At 38.7% G+C, this 20,594-nt stretch overlaps 1 protein-coding gene across 2 annotated transcripts in view; it reads left to right on the forward strand.

The window, feature by feature from the left end:
- nedd4a (NEDD4 E3 ubiquitin protein ligase a) overlaps positions 1–19,101 on the forward strand; it is a 36,800-nt gene extending 17,699 nt beyond the window's left edge. For both annotated transcript variants that reach the window (XM_034112045.2, XM_071206948.1), the window contains 24 exons: positions 3,998–4,048; positions 4,440–4,501; positions 4,668–4,770; positions 5,715–5,878; positions 6,000–6,117; positions 6,609–6,779; positions 6,960–7,043; positions 7,258–7,377; positions 7,999–8,253; positions 8,496–8,573; positions 8,753–8,807; positions 9,484–9,542; positions 9,685–9,750; positions 9,903–10,132; positions 11,506–11,627; positions 12,558–12,628; positions 13,102–13,197; positions 13,306–13,379; positions 13,464–13,524; positions 13,691–13,750; positions 13,849–13,956; positions 14,062–14,158; positions 15,129–15,201; positions 16,147–19,101. In XM_034112045.2, coding sequence (XP_033967936.1) covers positions 3,998–4,048; positions 4,440–4,501; positions 4,668–4,770; positions 5,715–5,878; positions 6,000–6,117; positions 6,609–6,779; positions 6,960–7,043; positions 7,258–7,377; positions 7,999–8,253; positions 8,496–8,573; positions 8,753–8,807; positions 9,484–9,542; positions 9,685–9,750; positions 9,903–10,132; positions 11,506–11,627; positions 12,558–12,628; positions 13,102–13,197; positions 13,306–13,379; positions 13,464–13,524; positions 13,691–13,750; positions 13,849–13,956; positions 14,062–14,158; positions 15,129–15,201; positions 16,147–16,249 — 2,481 coding nt within the window. In that variant the 3' untranslated portion in view covers positions 16,250–19,101. The remainder of the gene's footprint in view (positions 1–3,997; positions 4,049–4,439; positions 4,502–4,667; positions 4,771–5,714; positions 5,879–5,999; positions 6,118–6,608; positions 6,780–6,959; positions 7,044–7,257; positions 7,378–7,998; positions 8,254–8,495; positions 8,574–8,752; positions 8,808–9,483; positions 9,543–9,684; positions 9,751–9,902; positions 10,133–11,505; positions 11,628–12,557; positions 12,629–13,101; positions 13,198–13,305; positions 13,380–13,463; positions 13,525–13,690; positions 13,751–13,848; positions 13,957–14,061; positions 14,159–15,128; positions 15,202–16,146) is intronic.
- The last annotated feature ends 1,493 nt before the right edge of the window (positions 19,102–20,594 follow it).

Genomic DNA, 20,594 nt, shown 5'->3' on the forward strand with positions numbered 1-20,594 from the left:
TGTAACATCCTTTGTTTATTTCAGCAGGAGAGAAACAGGCTACCAAGATCATTTTTTTAAATGTTGCAAGAGAAGAAAGATGAAGCCAATGAACTACTATATGAAGTTGAATGTGTTTATTATGATGCAGCTGGGTGTGGTGTTTAAAACATTTCCACAATGGACATTTTATGAAAACGCCAGGTCTACCGTTCTTATCTTCGGTGGCCTCGTAACTCTGTATACCTCATCTCACGAGTTAATGAACAACCAGTTGTCACCACATTACACAAGGAAGGGGAAATACACATTTCGGAGGTATTGACTTGAGCATGACTACATGGCATTGGATCTGCATTGATTAGTCTATAAGGATAAACAAAAATCATCCACTTTCTTTAAGCAACTGAAGACCGTCCAGCTGCAACTACTTTTGTGCAGCTGCCAGTGGTTGTGGTGGTGGGATGCATTTCCTAATTCAAGCTGGGAATAATTCAGATTCCTTCACAAGTGATAACATGTGGTCTAGAGAAGTCACTTGTGGGAACACAAACCTTCACTTTTGGGCTGTTTTCTGTTTAGAAACGGCAAAAGAGCCAGCAGCCAAGAAATAATAAAGAGTAAATTCATATGTGTTGGTTATAAATTATTCTTCAGCACAATTAACAAACAGTGCATGCCACCAGACTCGGTGTTACCGCCTCCCGCTGTAACAGTAAATAGTTTCACGTGTGGAAAACAAGGCCTTCCTCCTTTTACAGCCGAGACTCAACTTTGTCAACATAGTCTCTGCAGCTGTGGTACTTTCACGAGTTCCCCTTTAAACTGAAGTAATTCATTTTGAACATAAAAAAGGGTATATTATGTAAAATAAATAATAATGAGCATAGGCCACAACACACCTTCAGTCAGCAACATAAGTGTACAATTACCCTTTATCTCTAATAATTCATCAGTACTCAATTAATCCCATAAACCAACCATCTGCCTCAGAGCTAAAACACTGTGCTCCTCCTAATAATATATAACACTAACCAATCAAGAATATGAAAAATAAAATGGCAATAATAATCTCCATTTAGATGTGGCATTCACCTTCCTCATTACTGGTCCTTGCAAAATAAATGTTTTCCCCATCTTAACAAACTCACAGATATGATTACTTTGTTCGATTTTTTTACGTAAGTAAGTAAAATCCCCCCTCTGTGCAATAACGTTTTTTCTAACTTGCCAGAAGTTTAATTATTTCTTGCTCTGTACAACGTTTCTTCAGTCTTAAAATCCACCAGAATTTCAATGCACATGACTTAGTGTGTGTATCGAGAACACAGTGTTACTCTATTCTCGATATCAGACATTGTTTCTATCCCTTTGACATTACTTTTTATTATACATGTCTTTATTTCCTCTCATTCCCTTTGCCAACATATAAATAGCTTCAGCTTATTTTACAGTTATTGTTTTTCAGACATGTGCATTAGCCCCTGAACAGGATGGTTAATCGTCAGACGCTCCAATAACATTAGCTGAGTATCTCTTCAGAAGTTTAGGTTTCACAAGCTGCTGTCCACCTGTTGGAAAGTAGTTTGTCTTTGCCGAGCCAAGATGGATATCACTGAGCTTGCTCCAGAGATGCCCAAACAAGTGTCTGTAGCTGTTTGCCACATTCATGCAGTACGTGGTCAGCACTGCTTAATGCCACATGCTAAACTGAGTTGCATTTAGTGTCACCTGAACCTTCAGGGATGCTCCGAACGCACATTTATCTATGGCTATGTTTTTTTTTATCTCAGGCAGTTTTGTCCTCTGGTTGAAAGCATACACTTCCTCTTTGGCCTCATCTCACCACATCCAAAAGTTTCTAAGGAAAAATAAGTTAGTTGATATATAAATGACCTACTTAAGTTTTAAACCCAATAGGGACCGTAATTGTTTTATGCATTACGGTATTAAAAACTGGCTTAAGTTGACACACAGATAAGATGTCCAATTAGTCTCTTGTTGTTTGTATAGTTCAGTTTCTCATATATGAGTAAGCAACTATGAAAGGCAGTGTATTAATATATATTGTTAAGATTTCTGAGAGCTTAAGAACTAGCTGATGATTGTTACATGGGCTTTGGGGTTAAGTGTAAGATATTGTGGTTTTATTGAACGTGGAATATGAAAGCATATCTCATCACTCCTGACAACTGATGTGAATGTGACATTAAGTGTTATCCTGCTAGATGTCGTACTTATTGACTTAAATTAGATGTCAGATACAATTCCATAATATAAGATGACACAGGCATAATGTGGCAAAAGGCCCTGACATGCATGATAAAACGGATACAACTCATTAAAAGGAAGGATTTATTTTTTTGAAATTGAAAAAAATATATATAGTTTAAATAATTAAAAACCAAGGATTTAATAAGACACAAAGCAGTTAAATGTGTCAGAATAAAAATTGAATAAGTAAGACTAACAGTTTGGACCTACAAACCAGACCACTACATGTAGAGGATATATTCAAACGAGTTTTAGGGTTCATTGCCTGTGTGCATGAAGCGTGTATCTTTTAACCTGCACTTAACTGCTTCCCTTGGCCGCTCTATTAGACATGCAAGGGCAGGACCAAGGAGGCCTCCATCTATATTTGTTCACGTAAACACCCTATACTGCTGTTAGACAGTTTGACCTGCCGCAAGTGTTAATTTGGTCACAAAGTGACCTCCCTAGTGCAGTGTGTGTTTGCCTTCAGCCTTTGCCTTCAAGACTGTAACGGCTGTGATAAAGGCATGCTGTGAATGTGTGAAGTGTTCAAAGAAAAGTCAGTTTGTCTGAAAAATGCCACAGTATTTTAGGTCGAGTCTCTCTAACAATAACACAGTGCAGCCATTCATTGTAGGCTGATAAACACACTCCTATCTAGGCTACATACTAAATATAACGTGAAATAGATCAAGTCAAATGACTCCGTTGAAAATAATAGAGTGTTTTGTTTAAACTAAAGACTAAAGATAGTTAGTGGCAAAAAGGGAAATGGATGTTGCAGAAGGACCAAATAGCTTATAGTTTCAGAGCTCCATTCATAACGTTGACATTCAAATTCTAAGGAGGCTCTCATATGAGGGACTCTGAGGACACTTAATCCCAAAATCCAGTTTGTATCATTGTTAAAACTGTGTACTGTACCTTTGCACGTCCGTCTATTCATGCCTCATTTATTCTCAGGGTCACTTACTACACAGCCCATCTATATTTTCTATGAATGTGCTCAGCATGGACTGAGCACATGGAGAAGCAACGGGGGATGAAGTGGGGAGGCAGAGAACAGTTCTGTCCTTGTGGTCCTCCAAATAGAAACCGTGGACATATTGTAAAGGTCGTCTCCATTGAATTGCCTTGGGTTTTTGTGGTTGCCACCATTTTTAACATTGACAACATAAACACAAAAATGCTTGTTGCCAGGGAAGGAAGTAGCATCTACTGTACGGCAAATATGTCCCAATGTGCAGGCTTTTAAAAAAAAAAAAAAGTCTATTCATTGTGTTTAAACCTTTATATATACAGTCTATGGTTTACACCCTGTATTTCTGCACAGTTGCAGATCAAGACTAGGCCAGGTTTTATTGTTAGTGTTTATAATATTTGTAAAATTGTTTTCCAGTGGTGTCCGTGAAGGATTGTTGTTTGGGTTGTAAAGTCCAAATGTATTGAAAGAAGATAGATCCAATCATTTCTAAAATACCCATGTATTTCTATCTTAAAAAATGATCTGCGTGTGCCATTCAGCCTTTCCAAAAATGTTTGTGCTTGCCCCACAGGAAGTGATCAAGCACCAGTAATTACGGGGGTCTAACAACAATTCAAAAATTACCATTCTCTTTCAGCCCTTAGGAACATGTCGAATGTGAAGAAGAACTTCTAACTTCACATTAAGGACATTGTTTGTGGTTTCTTTGTGTGTGCATGTGTAATATTGTCCTGATGCTGACACCTTGTGTGATCCCTCTCTTTGTCTCTCTGTCAGACACGTGATGACTTCCTGGGACAGGTGGACGTCCCCTTAAATCAGATACCGGTGAGTCCTTGGTTGAAGGATGTTATATTTACGCCTGTGACTTGTTTGACTTCGCCTTAGTTAGAGATCATTTCGTTTTTAATTGAAGCTTTTGCTGCTCACGCTCTTGAACTCTCTCTCTCACCCATGTCACCATGTAAATATAAACACGCACGCCCTTATTCTAGTGCCTGTTCCACATCGTTGGCTATAGTTTTGGAAACGCAGTCTGTCATCATGTTTGTGTTACGTTCCTGCTTTTGTTTAATTATAAATACCCACAAATGTTTTACTGTCACCATCATCACTATCTGTAAATATACTGTGTTTTGATCCACTGCCAGACAGTTTATTTGTTCACCCTGCTGTCGAAATGTTTGGAGGATTGAAGATTTCCTTTTTCTTTTCTCAGACAGAAAATCCTAATACAGAAAGGCCATACACATTTAAGGATTTTCTGCTTCACCCACGAAGGTTAGCATGATTTATTGTTATTTACTCTGATTTCTTTCCCTGTTTACATTCCATTTTTATTTGCATGAGAAATTATAGTCCACAGTTCATACTTTGTTTTAAATATTCCTGACAATATGTATGTCTTTCATGTTCAAAATACTTAATAAATCTGTTGGTTTCACAGCCACAAGTCCAGGGTCAAAGGTCACCTGCGTCTCAAGATGACCTACCTGCCTAAAGACCCAGGTTCAGAGGAGGAAACGGTGGAGCAGATTGAGGACACGGATGTAAGTTTGGCACGTTCAACAAGGATGTATCTCCCGTGGCGTTCATTAATATCACTCGTCCTGTTATTTTAAGTTTAGATTCTTCCTCCTGTTGATAATAGATCAGCTGCAGCCTCAAATGAAATTGGACTAATACATATATTTTAGTTCCCTGTCACTCTACATTTCTATGATCTAAAAAATAAACCAGGTATTGGCTAAAATCCAATTTTAGGCAACCTCATTTTCAATATTTTTTTTCCCTTGGTGTTTTTCTATAGTATCATTTACAGCAATTAATAATGATAGTGTATTGTTTTGCATAATCACACATGACAATCACGGTACTGCAAATTGAATATCTCCACAAATCAACCTACAAAGCTGAAATAAAATATCAAGTGTACTGTATTGATTACCTAGCTGAGAAGTTTGAGGAGTTCAGCCTGTAGCCTGCTGCTCTTCCTTTAACATCTCAGTGTGACTCTTCTGATCCTGCAATATTTCAAACTGAGCCACAAAACACATCTAGAAATGGTCCTCGTTTATTTTGTTGACGCATTTTTGATCAACGGAAGTGGTCGGTGTCAAGCTCATTCACAAACACATTGCATTTCCTGTGCCTACTTGTGTTTCAGCAGTCAACAGCTTTGAATTAAAGACTAATCAGAGATAGTGAGAAATGTCAGATGTATTGACAGCCACTTAACGAGCATTCATTCTTGGAATGTCACCGAAAGACAACAAAATAAATTTACTGCAAATATATGAATATTTCAATACTTTGATTTGTTGGCATTATGCTCAGTCACTATTAGGCTGTGAACAAATGCGATGCCTCATCAGAGATAGTGGTTTTTGTATATTAAATTCTTACTAACTATTACTTTAAGACCATTGACATTAAGATTCTGTCTACATGCTGTGTGTACCGCCTTTTTAAACGTTCTGTTTATGTCGTGCAGCCCAGTTGGGAGTATCTCGAGGCTCAGGACATGTCGGGTCCCAGGCAGAGCCAGCTGCTGCCCGCTCTGCCCCCTGGCTTTGAGGAGCGGCAGGACAACCTGGGGAGGACCTACTTTGTCAATCATGAGAGCAGAAACACACAGTGGCAGCGGCCCACAGTCCTGTAAGACCCCCCCCCCTCCCCCCTCCCCCCTCCCTCCCCTCATCAGCAAAGCTACAGCACTATTTCTTGTTAGGGCAGCACCGACTGTGTGTGTGTGTGTGTCTGTGTGTGTCCTAAACAGGGACGATGACCTGCAGATACAAAGAAGACAGAACAATGATATGGACGTGGAGCAGGCTTTTATTACACGCAGACAGATCTCAGACCACGATGAGAACACCACACGAGAGTCTCCTGAGGTCCGTTTATTACCGTTTTTAAAAAATGCACTTTTGGTGAAGGAAGCGGGGGAACAATGGTGGAAGGATGTTCTGCAGCCAGGTTTTGCAATGTTTTAGCAATTGGTCCTGGCTTTTCCTCAGAGGGTTTGGCATAAACACTAATACACACTAAATAAATAACTTTGAGGTTTACACTTAACAAATCTTACTAAAAACTAAAAAGTATTATTAACAAATATATTTTTTCCAGGTTTTGTATTTTTTTTTTAAAAAACATTTAGGGTCCTAATTGAGTTTGTGTGGTCATTTTTATGCGATTATAATTTCAGTACTTCTAATTATTTTAATTAATGAGGCTTGTTTACACATTTGTTGTTTACACATTTGTTGTTTACACATTTCTTGCTTGACAGCACAGTTAGTGATGCAATTGTCATCGGATATAAACTTGGATCTTTCCTTTATACTCCTCCACTTTCTTGACGAGTCTCTTTTGTCTCCTCTTCTAGAGCTGGGAGATCATTACAGACGACGAGTCCACCTTGTACCACAGCAACAGCAACAGCCAGGTCATGTCACCTCCACCCCACGGCCCTGAGGAGTTCCTCCCATTTCGTGAAGACCTGAGAAACTCCCTTGTTTCTGCGTCCACAGCTGGCGAGCTGCGCACCAACCAGGCGGTGAGTCATACGCTGTTCAGCAATGGGTCTGATTCCTGGAAAGTCAGAGGAAGAGAGACTCATAATAAAATGAATTAGAAACATACACTTAATACAGAGAGAGAGGGAGATAAGTGGAAGTGATATAACATTAATAGTCAAGTGTCTCTGTAGTCTTGACATCCTTCCTCTGCCCTGCAGGATCATGCAAGTAATTCAAGCCATTCCAGTCGCAGAGGAAGTGCCCAGACTTCGACAGGAGAGGAACATCCTGTTAATCCTATGGTGAGTATTTCACTCCCTTTTGAAATCGCTCCTTCCTCCACTCCTTGCGGTGTAAATGGACAGTTGTCAGCATTCAGAATTCACGTGGTGTTTTCTTCCTTTCCTGTGTGGAAGTTAGGAAATAGTTTCAGTGACTGAATATTGGTAATGGGTTACTCCAAGAGCTTAAGGTTTTCAGTATTGATCCCCTAATTGATGTGATGTCATTCAATAGCTGGTTCCTACCTCGTCTGGGCTGCCTGCAGGCTGGGAGGAGAAGAGAGACTGTAAAGGAAGACGCTACTTTGTTAACCACAACAGCCGAACCACCTCATGGACGCGGCCCCTCGTTCAGGTACAAAGTGTTTTCTGGGGGGATTGTGTGTGTCAATATGTGTACATGTCTGTCTGTCCGTCCATAGATAATCTCGTATCCTGCTGGACCCATCAACCTAGTTTAGTTAGTGGACATTTCTTACTTTATGAATGCACAAGGACCTCTTAAGGTTTTGATGTTAAACAACTTTTGAAAAACGTTTTAATTGACTGTTTTCTACCATCCTTGACTTCTTGATTCACTCCTCTTAATTAATTGTTAGTGTCCTCAAGTTGTGTACAACTGCTTCATTAGCATTTTCAGCAATCGGCTAATCCAAAAACAAGCCTCAGCTTCTCTGTTGAGGGCCAGATTTTGGCCTTGGTTGTGGCTCAAAAAAGAGATTTTGGTTTCATTGTTAATGAAACATATTTTTCCATTTCATAAATGTAATGATCCACTAAAGTTGGGCATGAGAAAGGTGAACGCATTGTTGCTGCCATCTTACCTGTGGACACCTGGCAAGATGTGCACTGTACTTATTGCAATTTTCTAGTTATTATTGATACTGAATGATAGCAAAATGATGAATACTGAAACTCAACCGACACTTGTAATCACAGTTCTTTCTTACTTCTCCATATAATATTTGTTGGACAGAGGACCCAGGAAGCCCCAGCAATGGCACCAGCAGTGGCCCCAGCCGTGGCCCCAGCTGCAGCACAGATTGGTGCAGGTGTTCGTCAGAGCGCGACCCCGCCCTTACCCCCCGTGTGTCCTGAAGAGTCTCCTCAGCAGACCCCGTGCCCCGAGGCCTCTCAGGACTCTGCCTTCCTGCCGGCCGGTTGGGAGGTCCGCAGCGCTCCCAGTGGAAGACCTTTTTTCATCAACCACAACACTAAAGCTACTACCTGGGTGAGAAAGCAGCAGACATTGGACGTGCTTTTACCAGTTACTTTAAAGGCACACTGCTACTACTGGTTTGCGGTTTGTTAACACACCATTGAAAGATCAAGAAGCTAGAAATTGAGAGAATCCTGCATTTTTCCTACTTTTAATGCAGATGCTCCCAAGGGAGCCACTTAAGAAAAACAAAGACCATGTGAAAGTGTTTCCTGTTTTGCTGAAATACACCCTGTTTGTTTTCCTCCGAGCAGGATGATCCCAGGCTGAAGATTCCTGTGCAGGCGAGGAGGCGACCCTCACTCGACCCATCTGATCTCGGCCCTCTGCCGGTAAGTTGTTACAGAAACTGTGTAACAAAATCAGTTGAAAGACATTCATCAACTTTATGCTTTAGATCTCATGCAAACATCTTCCTTTATTGCTCTGTGTGGAAATATATAATTAATGATATTTTGTACAATAGACTAAAGCTACTTATTAAAGAATGTGATGCGTTCCTCCTTTCTAGCCTGGCTGGGAGGAGAGGATCCACACCGATGGGAGGATTTTCTACATAGATCACAGTGCGTATGACATTCAATACTAAGATCACATCTTGGACAAAATAATGTCTAGAGGGGTGAAGGGGACCACCATGGGACCTTATTTTGGACAAAAATATGTATATCAATGGCGAGTGACACGTCATTATGTGTACCCTTTAGAAATGTAATAATCACACATATGATGTTTGTGAAAATGAAAAGAAAAAAACTCCAAATCATCAATTTGAGATTATTACACACCGAAAGTCGAGTAAATGGGTCAAAACTTCATTTCTCGCTGACGCTGCGAAGCTGTGCGTTTTATTGCTGAATAAACTCACACAAACAGCGAATCTTGCTCATTCTCTGGCTTACCAGCTCATTAAATGACCTGGATTTGGGAGGGAAAACGCACCTGGTAAAATAACGTTACAGCTGTGCGCGGAACAAAGCTCAGTTACCTAGTGTTTGTTATATTGTTGTTGTTACGATTATGCCAGGTGAGATTCTGTACAGAGCTAAATGTTGCTCAACACGTGACTTTGCAAAATTATCTTTTGAAATGACAAACATCATATGTGTGAGTCACAGGAAAACTCAAACAGGATCAAAAGTCGCTGGCATACATATTTGTATATGAAATGAGGTCTGATAGTGTAAGGGCAGGGACTCCTCGATGTTTCAGTATTAATAATTGGTCTATTATATTCCACAGACACCAGGACCACACAATGGGATGATCCCAGATTACAGAACTCAGCTATAACCGGACCAGTGAGTATACATTATATTTTACGATATGACATGACACGATATTAGCACATAAAAAAGCACACTCCTGTAAATATGTATCCTTGATAACAGTGTTAAGATTAAGATGGATTTGACGCTGAACGCTGTCCTTTGTTGATTACAGGCAGTGCCTTATTCCAGAGATTATAAACAGAAGTATGAATACTTCAGGAAGAAGCTGAAGAAACCGGTGAGTGTCCTCGGAGCATGTAGCTGGGACTGTAAACAACTCAAATACTTAATCAAAAGAATCAAATAAGCATTGGTGTTACCTTCACCTCAGATATTACTTTGTCACTTTGTTAACTTTCTTCTTAATGAACGCATTACATTTGTTCTTAGGCTGACATCCCAAACCGCTTTGAGATGAAGATGAGACGAAATGCAGTTCTGGAGGACTCGTACCGACGCATCCTCTCCGTGAAGAGGGCCGACCTGCTGAAGGCCCGGCTGTGGGTGGACTTTGAGGGAGAAAAGGGTCTGGACTACGGCGGCCTGGCCAGAGAGTGGTTCTTCCTCATGTCCAAGGAGATGTTCAACCCGTACTACGGCCTGTTCGAGTATTCTGCCACGTGAGGCCACACACTGCATGTTTTATACCTCCAGATCAGGGTTTCCGCTAGGATTTTTTGTCGACGGTCAAATGTCCGGGCAGATTTTATTTTACCGGACAAATTTGAAACTTACCGGTCATATTTCAATAATAATAATAATAGTTGTGTAGCAGAGTTTCCGTTAGCAGGTAATTACCGGACTATGAGCAGATATGCTTCAGTTTAAAACTCAGTTCACGGGGCTCATTTTTATATTGCTTCAGTTTATAATCGTAACAGATCGAAAAAAATTCAGATTAATTTTTCAATAAATGATTCCACAAACAACAAACAACATAATTATTACATTCAAATAAACTACTTGTAGTAGATAACGTACATTATTCAGAAGTTTACATCAACTTTGAATAATAACACGGGAGAAACGGAGCCTCTCTTTTCCCCTCTCTCTCACAGCAGTCAGTTTCTTAAGCAGCTCCTGCAGCTCCTGCAGCGCACTAAACAGAGGGCGGGGCTTCAGGTGATTCTGCAGAGCTGCGTGTCTCGGTCAGACTCAGCAGCTGATCTGATCTCTCTCTCTCGTCCGGTTACACTTCACTCGCGTTTATGTCCATATCGATCAGATCCAGCTCTCCTGATCGGCCTTTATAGAGAGCACCGATCAAACTATTAAGAGTGAATATCGGCCGATAATGACCGGCGGCCGATCGATCGGAGCCTCCCTAATTATTACCAGACATTTTGACCGTCAGGTTTTGAATTTACCGGTTTTTTATAAATTTTACCAGCTAAAAACCGGTAATTACCGGCTAACGGAAACCCTGCTCCAGATATGGTCTCATTAAATAACGAAGAAAAGAGTAGGAAAGAATCGTGCTTGGGGGATTTTTTTATGATTCAGTAGGTTCGACATTTCCATCTAATGTTGTTTGCTCTGTCTATTTCATTTGCCTTTTTTTTTTTACCATTAATATCAAGTGTGTTTTATTTCCATCTTATTTCACAATCATTTTTATGTTATATTCCTGTTTTTAGGTTCATTTTAGGCCTGATTTCCACTATTTTAAAGATCTTTGTGCTGCATTAATTGTATAATAAGTGCTATGCAAATGTTCTTTACGACTATAAATGATATTTAAAGTAAATGACAGACCCTCAGGACAGACAGTGTGGGTCTAGATGCAGTGATCACTGCTCATCTAAAATGTGTGAAAGGGAGAATGGTTTTACATTTTCATAATATATATGATGATTTATTCAGGATTGAATCTGCATAATAGTGGACATTTAAAGCTACACATAAATAACTGTAGTTGCTTTTTTATAGGAACCATGAAAGGCAATTTAGAAAGCTTTTTATTTCTGTTCATACTTTATGATCTTTCTTCCAGGGACAACTACACACTGCAGATTAACCCTAACTCAGGTTTATGTAACGAGGACCATCTGTCCTACTTCAAGTTCATCGGCCGCGTGGCGGGCATGGCCGTGTATCATGGCAAACTGCTTGATGGTGAGTGTCTCTTTGTGTACATATGTGACCCGCTCTATCGAAATCAGTCGGAAGTCGGCTCATTTCAAAATAAACGTGGATTTGCGTAAAAAAATAGTTTTTCGGGGTTCGGGTGTTTTTTTATTTGATTTTAAATAAACAAAGTCTTGGCTTTCAGAATATTAAACTTTTATTTCCAAAATCACACGATAAATAAATGTTTGAAACTTGTAAAGGGAAGATGACAGCTCTCCCTCGCCACTCTGCTGTAAGGCGTATAGTAATCATAGATAACACGGCAGGGTCCGTTACAGTTTGTTTTCATCTGATTTCAATTAAACAAAGTCTTGGCTTTCAGAATATTAAACTTGTTTGGGCAAATTCAGATGATAAATACAACTTCGAAGCTTGTAACGGCATAATTACAAGCGGAGAACGGAGTAACTTAACGTCACAGCAGGCATAACAACAGCCGGTGTTTCTCGTGAGGGTTTTCCCCGGGAAACAAACACAATACACAAAAACGCAAAAATACACAAACACACGTATACACACACACTCATGAGCTTCCCCCAGACCAGTAATCCAAACGAAAATATATTCCCTCCGTAGTATTTTGATAATTTGCTCCGCTAATAATCAATCAGATCGATCCAGAGAAGAGGAAACTTTGAAGGCCTTTTTCTCAAAATGATGACTCTGTAACAGTCATTATATAATGTGACATGTTTAGCTTAATATTTGGAGTACAACAACAATCCTGATATCATTGGAAAGCAAGGAATCTCCTCTTTCCAACAGTGTATACAACTCAAAATGTGTCTTCGGGTCGATGCGACTGATTTCGATGGAGCAGGTCACATATTGCCAAAGGGCAAAGAGAAGATCAAAGGGATTGGAGAAATGTGATTTCATAGAGCTTGACTCTTTTTGTGTGTGTGTTATTTAAAGCTTTCTTCATTCGGCCGTTCTACAAGATGATGCTGCAGAAGCCGATCACTCTGCAGGACATGGAGTCTGTTGTGAGTGTCATACTTATATGCTGTAAATAGTTAAACCCCCAATATGTTGTCTTCTGAGGCTAGGGATGACACAATAAAACAATAACAAAAGACAAAGTACATCAATATTCTGAAGAAGCATGGGATCATGGGAGTTGTTGTCTCGTTGCACTCAGCTAGCCCTGTTTAAGATTCATTCATTCTTCATCCATTTGGAGGTCCCTCAGAGCCAACATATCTGCAGACGCTTCTTCCTCTCGTAAACAAATTGACTTGGTGATACAATAAAGAAAACACTGAATTAAGCAGCTTCACATTAAGTCATTTTACTCTAAAGCTGTTTTTACTTATCTTATAACTTAAGATCCAGACGTTCAATGACTATCATCCTTTAGCGCATATCATATAGTAGTTTTTAAACTCACACATTATACTTGTGATTGTACACCTTGAATCAGACAGTATGAAAGACATTTTGATCGTTGTCTTTTCAGGACAGTGAATATTTCAACTCCTTGATGTGGATTTTGGAGAACGACCCGACAGACTTGGATTTGAGGTTCACCATCGACGAAGAGCTCTTTGGACAGGTGTGTTCAAACACAGTCTTTCCCTGTAAAACGTCAACTTTCAACCATTTGTGATACGTGTGTTTTCTTGTTTAATTGTACATGATATATCCCGTTCTTCATATTCAGACTCACCAGCATGAACTGAAGCCGGGCGGCGCAGAGATTGTCATCACTAATGAAACCAAGAAGGAATACATCCAGTAAGCAACAGAGAGAAAACAATTCATCTCCAAAGTGTTGGACAGATGGTTTGACGCTAACCTGCTGTTTTGTGTTTCTAACAGTCTGGTGATGCAGTGGAGGTTTGTGAACAGGATACAGAAGCAGATGACAGCTTTCAAAGAGGTAACAACTATTCAGGAAACCTGAATTTGGATAGGTTCTTGATTGAGCTTTGAATACAACTATTCTACAAACATTATAACCTGGGAACAATGTTCATCCAAATCTCTCAACTTCATGTTTAAAGGTGTAAATATAAAATGACTGTTGGATATTCTTTGTGTTTCAGGGATTCTTTGAGTTGATACCTCAGGACCTGATCAAGATCTTTGATGAGAACGAGCTGGAGGTGAGTTTTTAATCTGTCCAATTGGCTGACATTAATATAAAAACTGGTTCCAGAAAGATGAATAATGGTTTGTCTACCTGTCGTCTTGTCCTCCACAGCTGCTCATGTGTGGGCTCGGAGACGTGGATGTGAACGACTGGAGAGAGAACACCAAGTACAAGAACAGCTATTGCGCCAACCACGCTGTTATCCAGTGGTTTTGGAAAGTAAGACAACTTTCCATGCCCCGAGCCATCCAGTTGTGTGCACCTCTCAGAGTTTATTCTCCTCTTAGGAAGAGCTTGTATCACTTATTTCTGTTTGTGTTCTAGACGGTGCTGTTGATGGACGCAGAGAAGCGAATCAGGCTGTTGCAGTTTGTGACGGGAACATCCAGGGTGCCAATGAATGGCTTTGCTGAGCTCTATGGTGAGATAATTGAATACTGTTTTACAAACTGGTCGTTTGCTTGTGCCACTAACCTGAAACCAATAGAACAGCTGTACAAGAGAGCTATCAAGGTGGTTGACCGAAAGCCTTATTCATACCACCACTGTACCATCCTTGAAAAACCCAATTTCTTGAGTTTTGACAATTTTAAGTCTTTTAAAAGTATGTGCTTTTTTTATAAATGTTTACACTAAGGGAATTCATCCACAAAAGACACATTGGTCGCTGCACTAGGTCAGAAACCAGAGGAGACTGTGAAGTCCACTGTAAACGGACCACTTTTGGACAAAATGTCCTCTCCATTAAAGGCAGCTCATTCTGGAATAGCCTCCCAAGTGAGATACGGGATTGTCCCACTAGCTTTAAAGGTCAACTCAAAGAATGGTTGAGAAACAAACAGACGTGTAATCACCGCTAAATGCACTTTAACACAGGAGTATCTCCTTTTGCACTTTAGGTAGCTCTTGTATCATCTCTTGCACTTTATATGTCGTTGCTGCTATATTGTATTACCATGTGGTAAATACTTGTGTATGCTGCTCTTGCTCTTTTTGCATATCATGTATTTATTTGTTGCTATGTTTATAAATGTGCATGTGACGGGACTACGGAAGGAAATTAGCTCAAAGCTCAAATCTGGCATATTTACACTTGAAGCATTATTTGTCTTAAGTGTTCATTAATGTGCATTGTCCCTATTCAAATAAATGAATAACAGCTATTGAAACTGCCAAATGTATCATTGTTAAACAAAGTGTTCCAGCTTAGTGTAGATTATTCTCTCCTGTATCCTCTTATAATGTAAAATAAAATAGAAATCCCCCTACACTGCGGACACTTGTTTTTAATGCACAGGTGGCTTGAACTTATTTTTTCTTTCTTTTTTATTGCAAATGATTTCCAGATAAAGCTGCGTGTTTGTCTGATGTCTGACGGTTTTGTTTTCCAGGGTCTAATGGACCGCAGCTGTTCACCATCGAGCAGTGGGGAACACGTGAAAAACTCCCCCGAGCCCACACATGGTGAGCACTTAACTCCTAACATTTTATTTATTCGTATTTTCTGACATTTTAAAAGGTTGGAGAAGTTTTAGCCCAAAAACCACACTGCTTTCTGCTGTCCTTGCTACTGATGTGTTGGTTATGTTTAGGAGGGGGGGGGGGGGGTTGTAACGAGAGATTACAGTTCAACTCTGAGGAACATTTGCGAATATTATCAACACATTATAATAATAAACTTCATTTGTAAAGTGCTTTTTAAAATAGAATGTTTGACCAAGATTTGACTATGCACACAATCAAGATGAAGCATAACACCAATCAAACCTAAATTAAACACAAAAAAACATTTGATATATTGTGTATTTTTTTATTTCACTGTGTGGCTAGGATGTTAGGACCTGATAAATATATTGTTTATCTTGTGTGCAAAAGATCCCTTTTCAATCAGTTTTAGCGAGACTAAAACATATATTTTTTAAGTATTCTGTGATTATTAATGAATGAATACATTAAAAAAGACCCAGTACAATGTGATGTAACTGAGCATAGAGTGTGCTGAAGCCCCCTGGTGGCGGGATGCAGTCATGGCCTCCCTCTACTTTTTGAGAACTGAACACAGTCCTTTAGGCTCAGTGGGACACATCAGAGCTCCAATGATTTTAAATATGTTTGCCTATGCTGCACCACGTCTTAAGATCACTTTGTGAATCTGTATGTGGACACTCCCTCAACCGTTATGACGGTTCAGCACACTTCTACCTTTTAGAAGCGGACAGAAGTACCGGCAAGGAATCAAAGCAATGTTCTGCTGTGGTTAAACCGAACTGCAAAATGTCACGCAATACTGTCCCTTTAAGAATTGTGAATGACCAAATAGCAGCTTGAAGTTATCCTACTCTTTCTGTTTTCTTTGGAAAGTGATTTTTCTTTTGATTTGCTCACTGTTTTTACTTTCACCTCATAAAGCTTCAATCGGCTGGACCTGCCTCCCTATGAGTCTTTTGAGGAGCTGAGGGAGAAACTTCACATCGCCATCGAGAACGCACAAGGCTTCGACGGGGTGGATTAGATTTTGAACTGTTATTGAGATGAACGGACATTACTGCATGATGTGCTGAAGAGGAGAGAAGCCAGCTGTGCTTCAGATCCAGGTGTTAACCTGCGGCTGTGTGATGGATGAAGGAAAGTCGCACACGCTTCACTCCTCTGTCGTGGCACACATGGAGAAAGGACATGAAATCTGTTGTGACGGAGGTATCTAATCTCTCTGTATTTTTACGTTTACAAAGCGAACATGCAAAGCTGTGTACTCTATAACTTTTCGAAACACATTTGTTTCATTTGGGCTGAATTGCCTCAGTAAAACTGGTTATGCTCATCATCAGGTATTTGTGACATTTTCTCTTCATACTCTAGTTAGTGGGAAATCATTTGACTTCTGTTGCTGTTGTAGTGCTGGAAAGAGTGGACCATGGGTTAGATTATTCATTAAGTTAACTTATTATTAGAAGCAACTCTTCCTATATGAGTTAAACAATTAAAACTTGTTTACTTATCCATACCATTTAATGTATAAAGTAAACAAAACAAGTCTGAAATCCCTTTAAACGTGACATTACCCCGACTGGAACAATGTTAGAAGCACCCAGCGGTTTTAAATGTCCAGTGTGTTGGATTTATGGGGATCTACTAACCCCTATGTTTTCATTAGTATATCATCTCCTGAAACTAAGAGTTATGGTATTTTCCTAAAATCAGAATAAGCCTTGCATATCATATCATTGGGATCCGGTCCCATATTTCTACAGTAGCCCATAGCAACCAAACTAAAACACAGTCAGGATATGGAGGTTCAAGTTTTTGTGTTGAAATTAATTGCACAAAAAAAAATTGTTGGAAGGTAAAGAGGATGAAGTGTTTGCTAAAGCTGGTTAACCATCATGTGCTGTGAAGAGTCTGAGAAGCCATATTTTAAAAGAAATTGGAGGATTAAACTGACTATTAAACAAAAGCTGTTAACATTAGTGTGGCCTTTTCCAAATCTCTGATAAATGACACATGTTTTCAGAGTTATCTTTTTGCTGGATAAGTAATTTAGCCAGCCAATCTGATTGGACCTGAAATCCACAGTAGGATCTTCCACACGCCTTGAAATGGAGGGAGGGGTTTTCAAGGGCACTAAATCCCATACTCTGGTCCTATAAAATAAGAGATGAAGACAGCAAGGTGTTTTAAACAAAAACCTGACTGATAAATTGGCAATTCAATCTAAATAAAACCAATGTAAATGTGTTTTATATCCTTTCAATTCTACACATAATTAAACATTTTCATTCCATCATTAGAAAAACTGATGCAAATCCCAAATGTATGCACCTCAGAAGCATTGTTGGCAAAAATGTGAAAGTTATATACAAGTTTTAGGGACTAAACTTAAGGGAAGTGTATTATTTAATCCTTATAGTAGTGATGTTCACATAGCAGGACCAGTAAAAGGCTAACAATATTATACATTTTTAGTTTGTTTCTCACTAAGTGCAGTGTTAGATTGTGCTGCAATACGATTCATAATTGTACATATAGACATAACATTATTAGATATGTTTTTTCAGTTATTACATAAATATACTGTACATAAAAAATCTACAAAATGATGAAGCATTTATTTTTAAAAATATTGTGAAATTGGCAAATAACTGTTAATGATGCACCTCTACATGAATGCATTGTCTTGAGGCACAGTGCCCACTCAGACTCAAGTGTAACACTGGTAGTTTGTGTATCAGAGTGACGAATACACACTATATATCCCAGAAATATCCGACAGACTGACCGTATCAACCATATCGTTTTGTTTTCCTCTACTCACCACGGGTGTCTGATCGCAGCACTGTGCTCTATTTTTAAGAGTACACCTTAAACCTTTTGGTTATCAAAATGTGTACAGATAATTGTCTGTTTTTAAAATGGGTAACCACTTGTTAGTACCTTTTTGTAGGAAAGTAACTGTACTTCAGCAGTAGTTTTAACATGTTCTATATGGGTAAACATGCGTTTACACTACCTGCCATGTTTACAGGTAGTTGCTAAAAGCAGATATTGTTGAGCTGGTTCTTGTCTCTCTGACAACACAATTTTATACTTTATGCTTTTATAAAGTCAAGCACTTTGTTAATATCCATGAGTCTTACTTTGTCTGAATCTTTGCCAATCTGTCGCCTGCAGACTCCTTAAATCGCTTTTTAACAAAATGATCCTATGCTTCAAGTGCACGTGTTTAAATGTTTACATGTGAACATTGCTGAAAATAAGCAGTCTCTTCTTTCAATTATATTTAAAGTTAAATACAGAGGCCTTCGTTTGTAATGTATTATACATTTTTGATTGTTTATTGGTGTTTTGATCTCTAAATGGAAGTACTGTTATATAACTATGGTCTACTGAAGAATAATGAATAGATCCACCCCCTAATTTCTGATTTATCAACTTTTCTTATTATGGATTTAAATATAACACCTATAAGTGCATTACAACAACAACAACAACAACAACAACAACAGCAACAACCACAACATACATGCAACATATTATACAACAGTTTAAACGTTGAAAATGAATTATATTAGCTGTTAAATCACAATTTGATGACATACAGTGCACCAAATTAAATATCAATATATTTGAAAAATAAAGATGTATTAAAACAATCATCCAGTGTCTTCATGTCTACATTTCCTACCGATGTGTTTCTCTGTTGATTTGATGGCCTTCTGTTATCTGTAGTCTGCAAGGCCTCCTTCCCACATTACTATGCATTCAAGTTTCAAGGATCGCTGGTTATTTTTACACATTTTACCTGAACTGCTATTTAGTATGTATAATCTGTATACAATAAATAAAAACATCGTTAATGACACACTGTATTGTTGCATCTATAAGTGTTATTTAATGTAGCACAACTACTCCTATGGGCGTCAGTGAGTATACGCTTTAACAAGCACCAAAATAGAAATGTCTTCATTTGAGAAGTTAAAATCTTAAGTATTGATACTTTTGTCTTTCTTCATGTAAAGACTGATTAATGCTTTGTTGCAGTTTTATCTTATTAGTAATTAGTTTGCGATTTTGAAGATTATATCAAATGTTCAGGATGCTTATTGGAGATGTCATTTGCAGCTCACAAACAGGAAACACCGCTTGAGTCACCAATTAAAACCTGAGCTTCTGTTTTATGGAATGAAAACATGCAGCCTGTTTCAACTTACGTGTATGTAGTAAACCAGGCCAGCTGTAATGTTGCTGTCACAGATGACTGTCCAGCTTTTATGAATGATAACATTTTAGTTTAAAACCTGTTAAGCCCCAAGCCTGTTTTTCAGGTTTCAGGCTCGAAAATGACATTCCTAGAACAAATGACCATATCTTCCCTTCTAAAAGGGTTAAATTAATAATCTTTTTTCTCAAAGTAATGATAAACCTGTGAGTTGGATGTAGAAAAGTCAGAATCTATATAGATGTTTTTTATTTTAAAGAAAATTCAGATTGAACATGGTAAATTATAGTGTCCGTCCAAAAAATATGTTGTACTTATAGTGAAAACCAGGGCCGGCCCTTAGCATAGGCAGTATAAGCTAATGCTAAGGGAGCATCAATCTATGGGGGGTGCCACAAATTGAAAAAAATATATATATATATATATATATTATTTTTTTTATTTCATAACACAATCACGATTTTGGATCAACAAAGTACATCTTATTCTCTTATTCTAACAGAACTACGCCTATATTGCGTACAGCGCCCATAAACTATGGCACCCCCCCCCCCCCCCAAAAAAATCAAGTTGAACTGCCCCAGCCTCAGTAAAAAACAGGTTTATGTGAAATAGTTCTTTTTTGGAAATAATGGTTTTAGTGTGCAATTATAGGTTTTAATTTTGTATCTGTGTTAATTTAAAATAAATCAAACTCCCAAAATACGTATACAGCTTTTATTAACATTGGAATTTACTGTGTAAGCGGCCGCAGGGGGGAGAGCTTTAGAGAGCTCTTTCCTGAAAGACTGAGAGGCTCTGATAATAGTATGAAATACTATATGACAGTGAAAAAAGTTGTTATTAATAAACAAGAATACAGTTTAAATGGGGAGTGATTTGTAAAATATCCATAAATAAAAAGAAAATCTGCTTACAGTTCTGTTTCATATGGGTGTTGAGAGATGTATCCATAGATCTCTTAATGTTGCTCTCAAAGTGCACCAGATTGATGCTTTTAACTTCAATATTAAAAAAAAAAATCTTCCCGGGGGTGCATGCCCCCGGATCCCCCTAGAGGAGGTTAGGTCCACCCCCCACTTAAATCATGTTCAAATGGATAGGATATAAATACATTTGCACACATCTTGTGTCCATATCT

Source organism: Pseudochaenichthys georgianus, chromosome 3 (genome assembly GCF_902827115.2).
Source record: "Pseudochaenichthys georgianus chromosome 3, fPseGeo1.2, whole genome shotgun sequence".
Lineage (NCBI taxonomy): Eukaryota > Metazoa > Chordata > Actinopteri > Perciformes > Channichthyidae > Pseudochaenichthys > Pseudochaenichthys georgianus.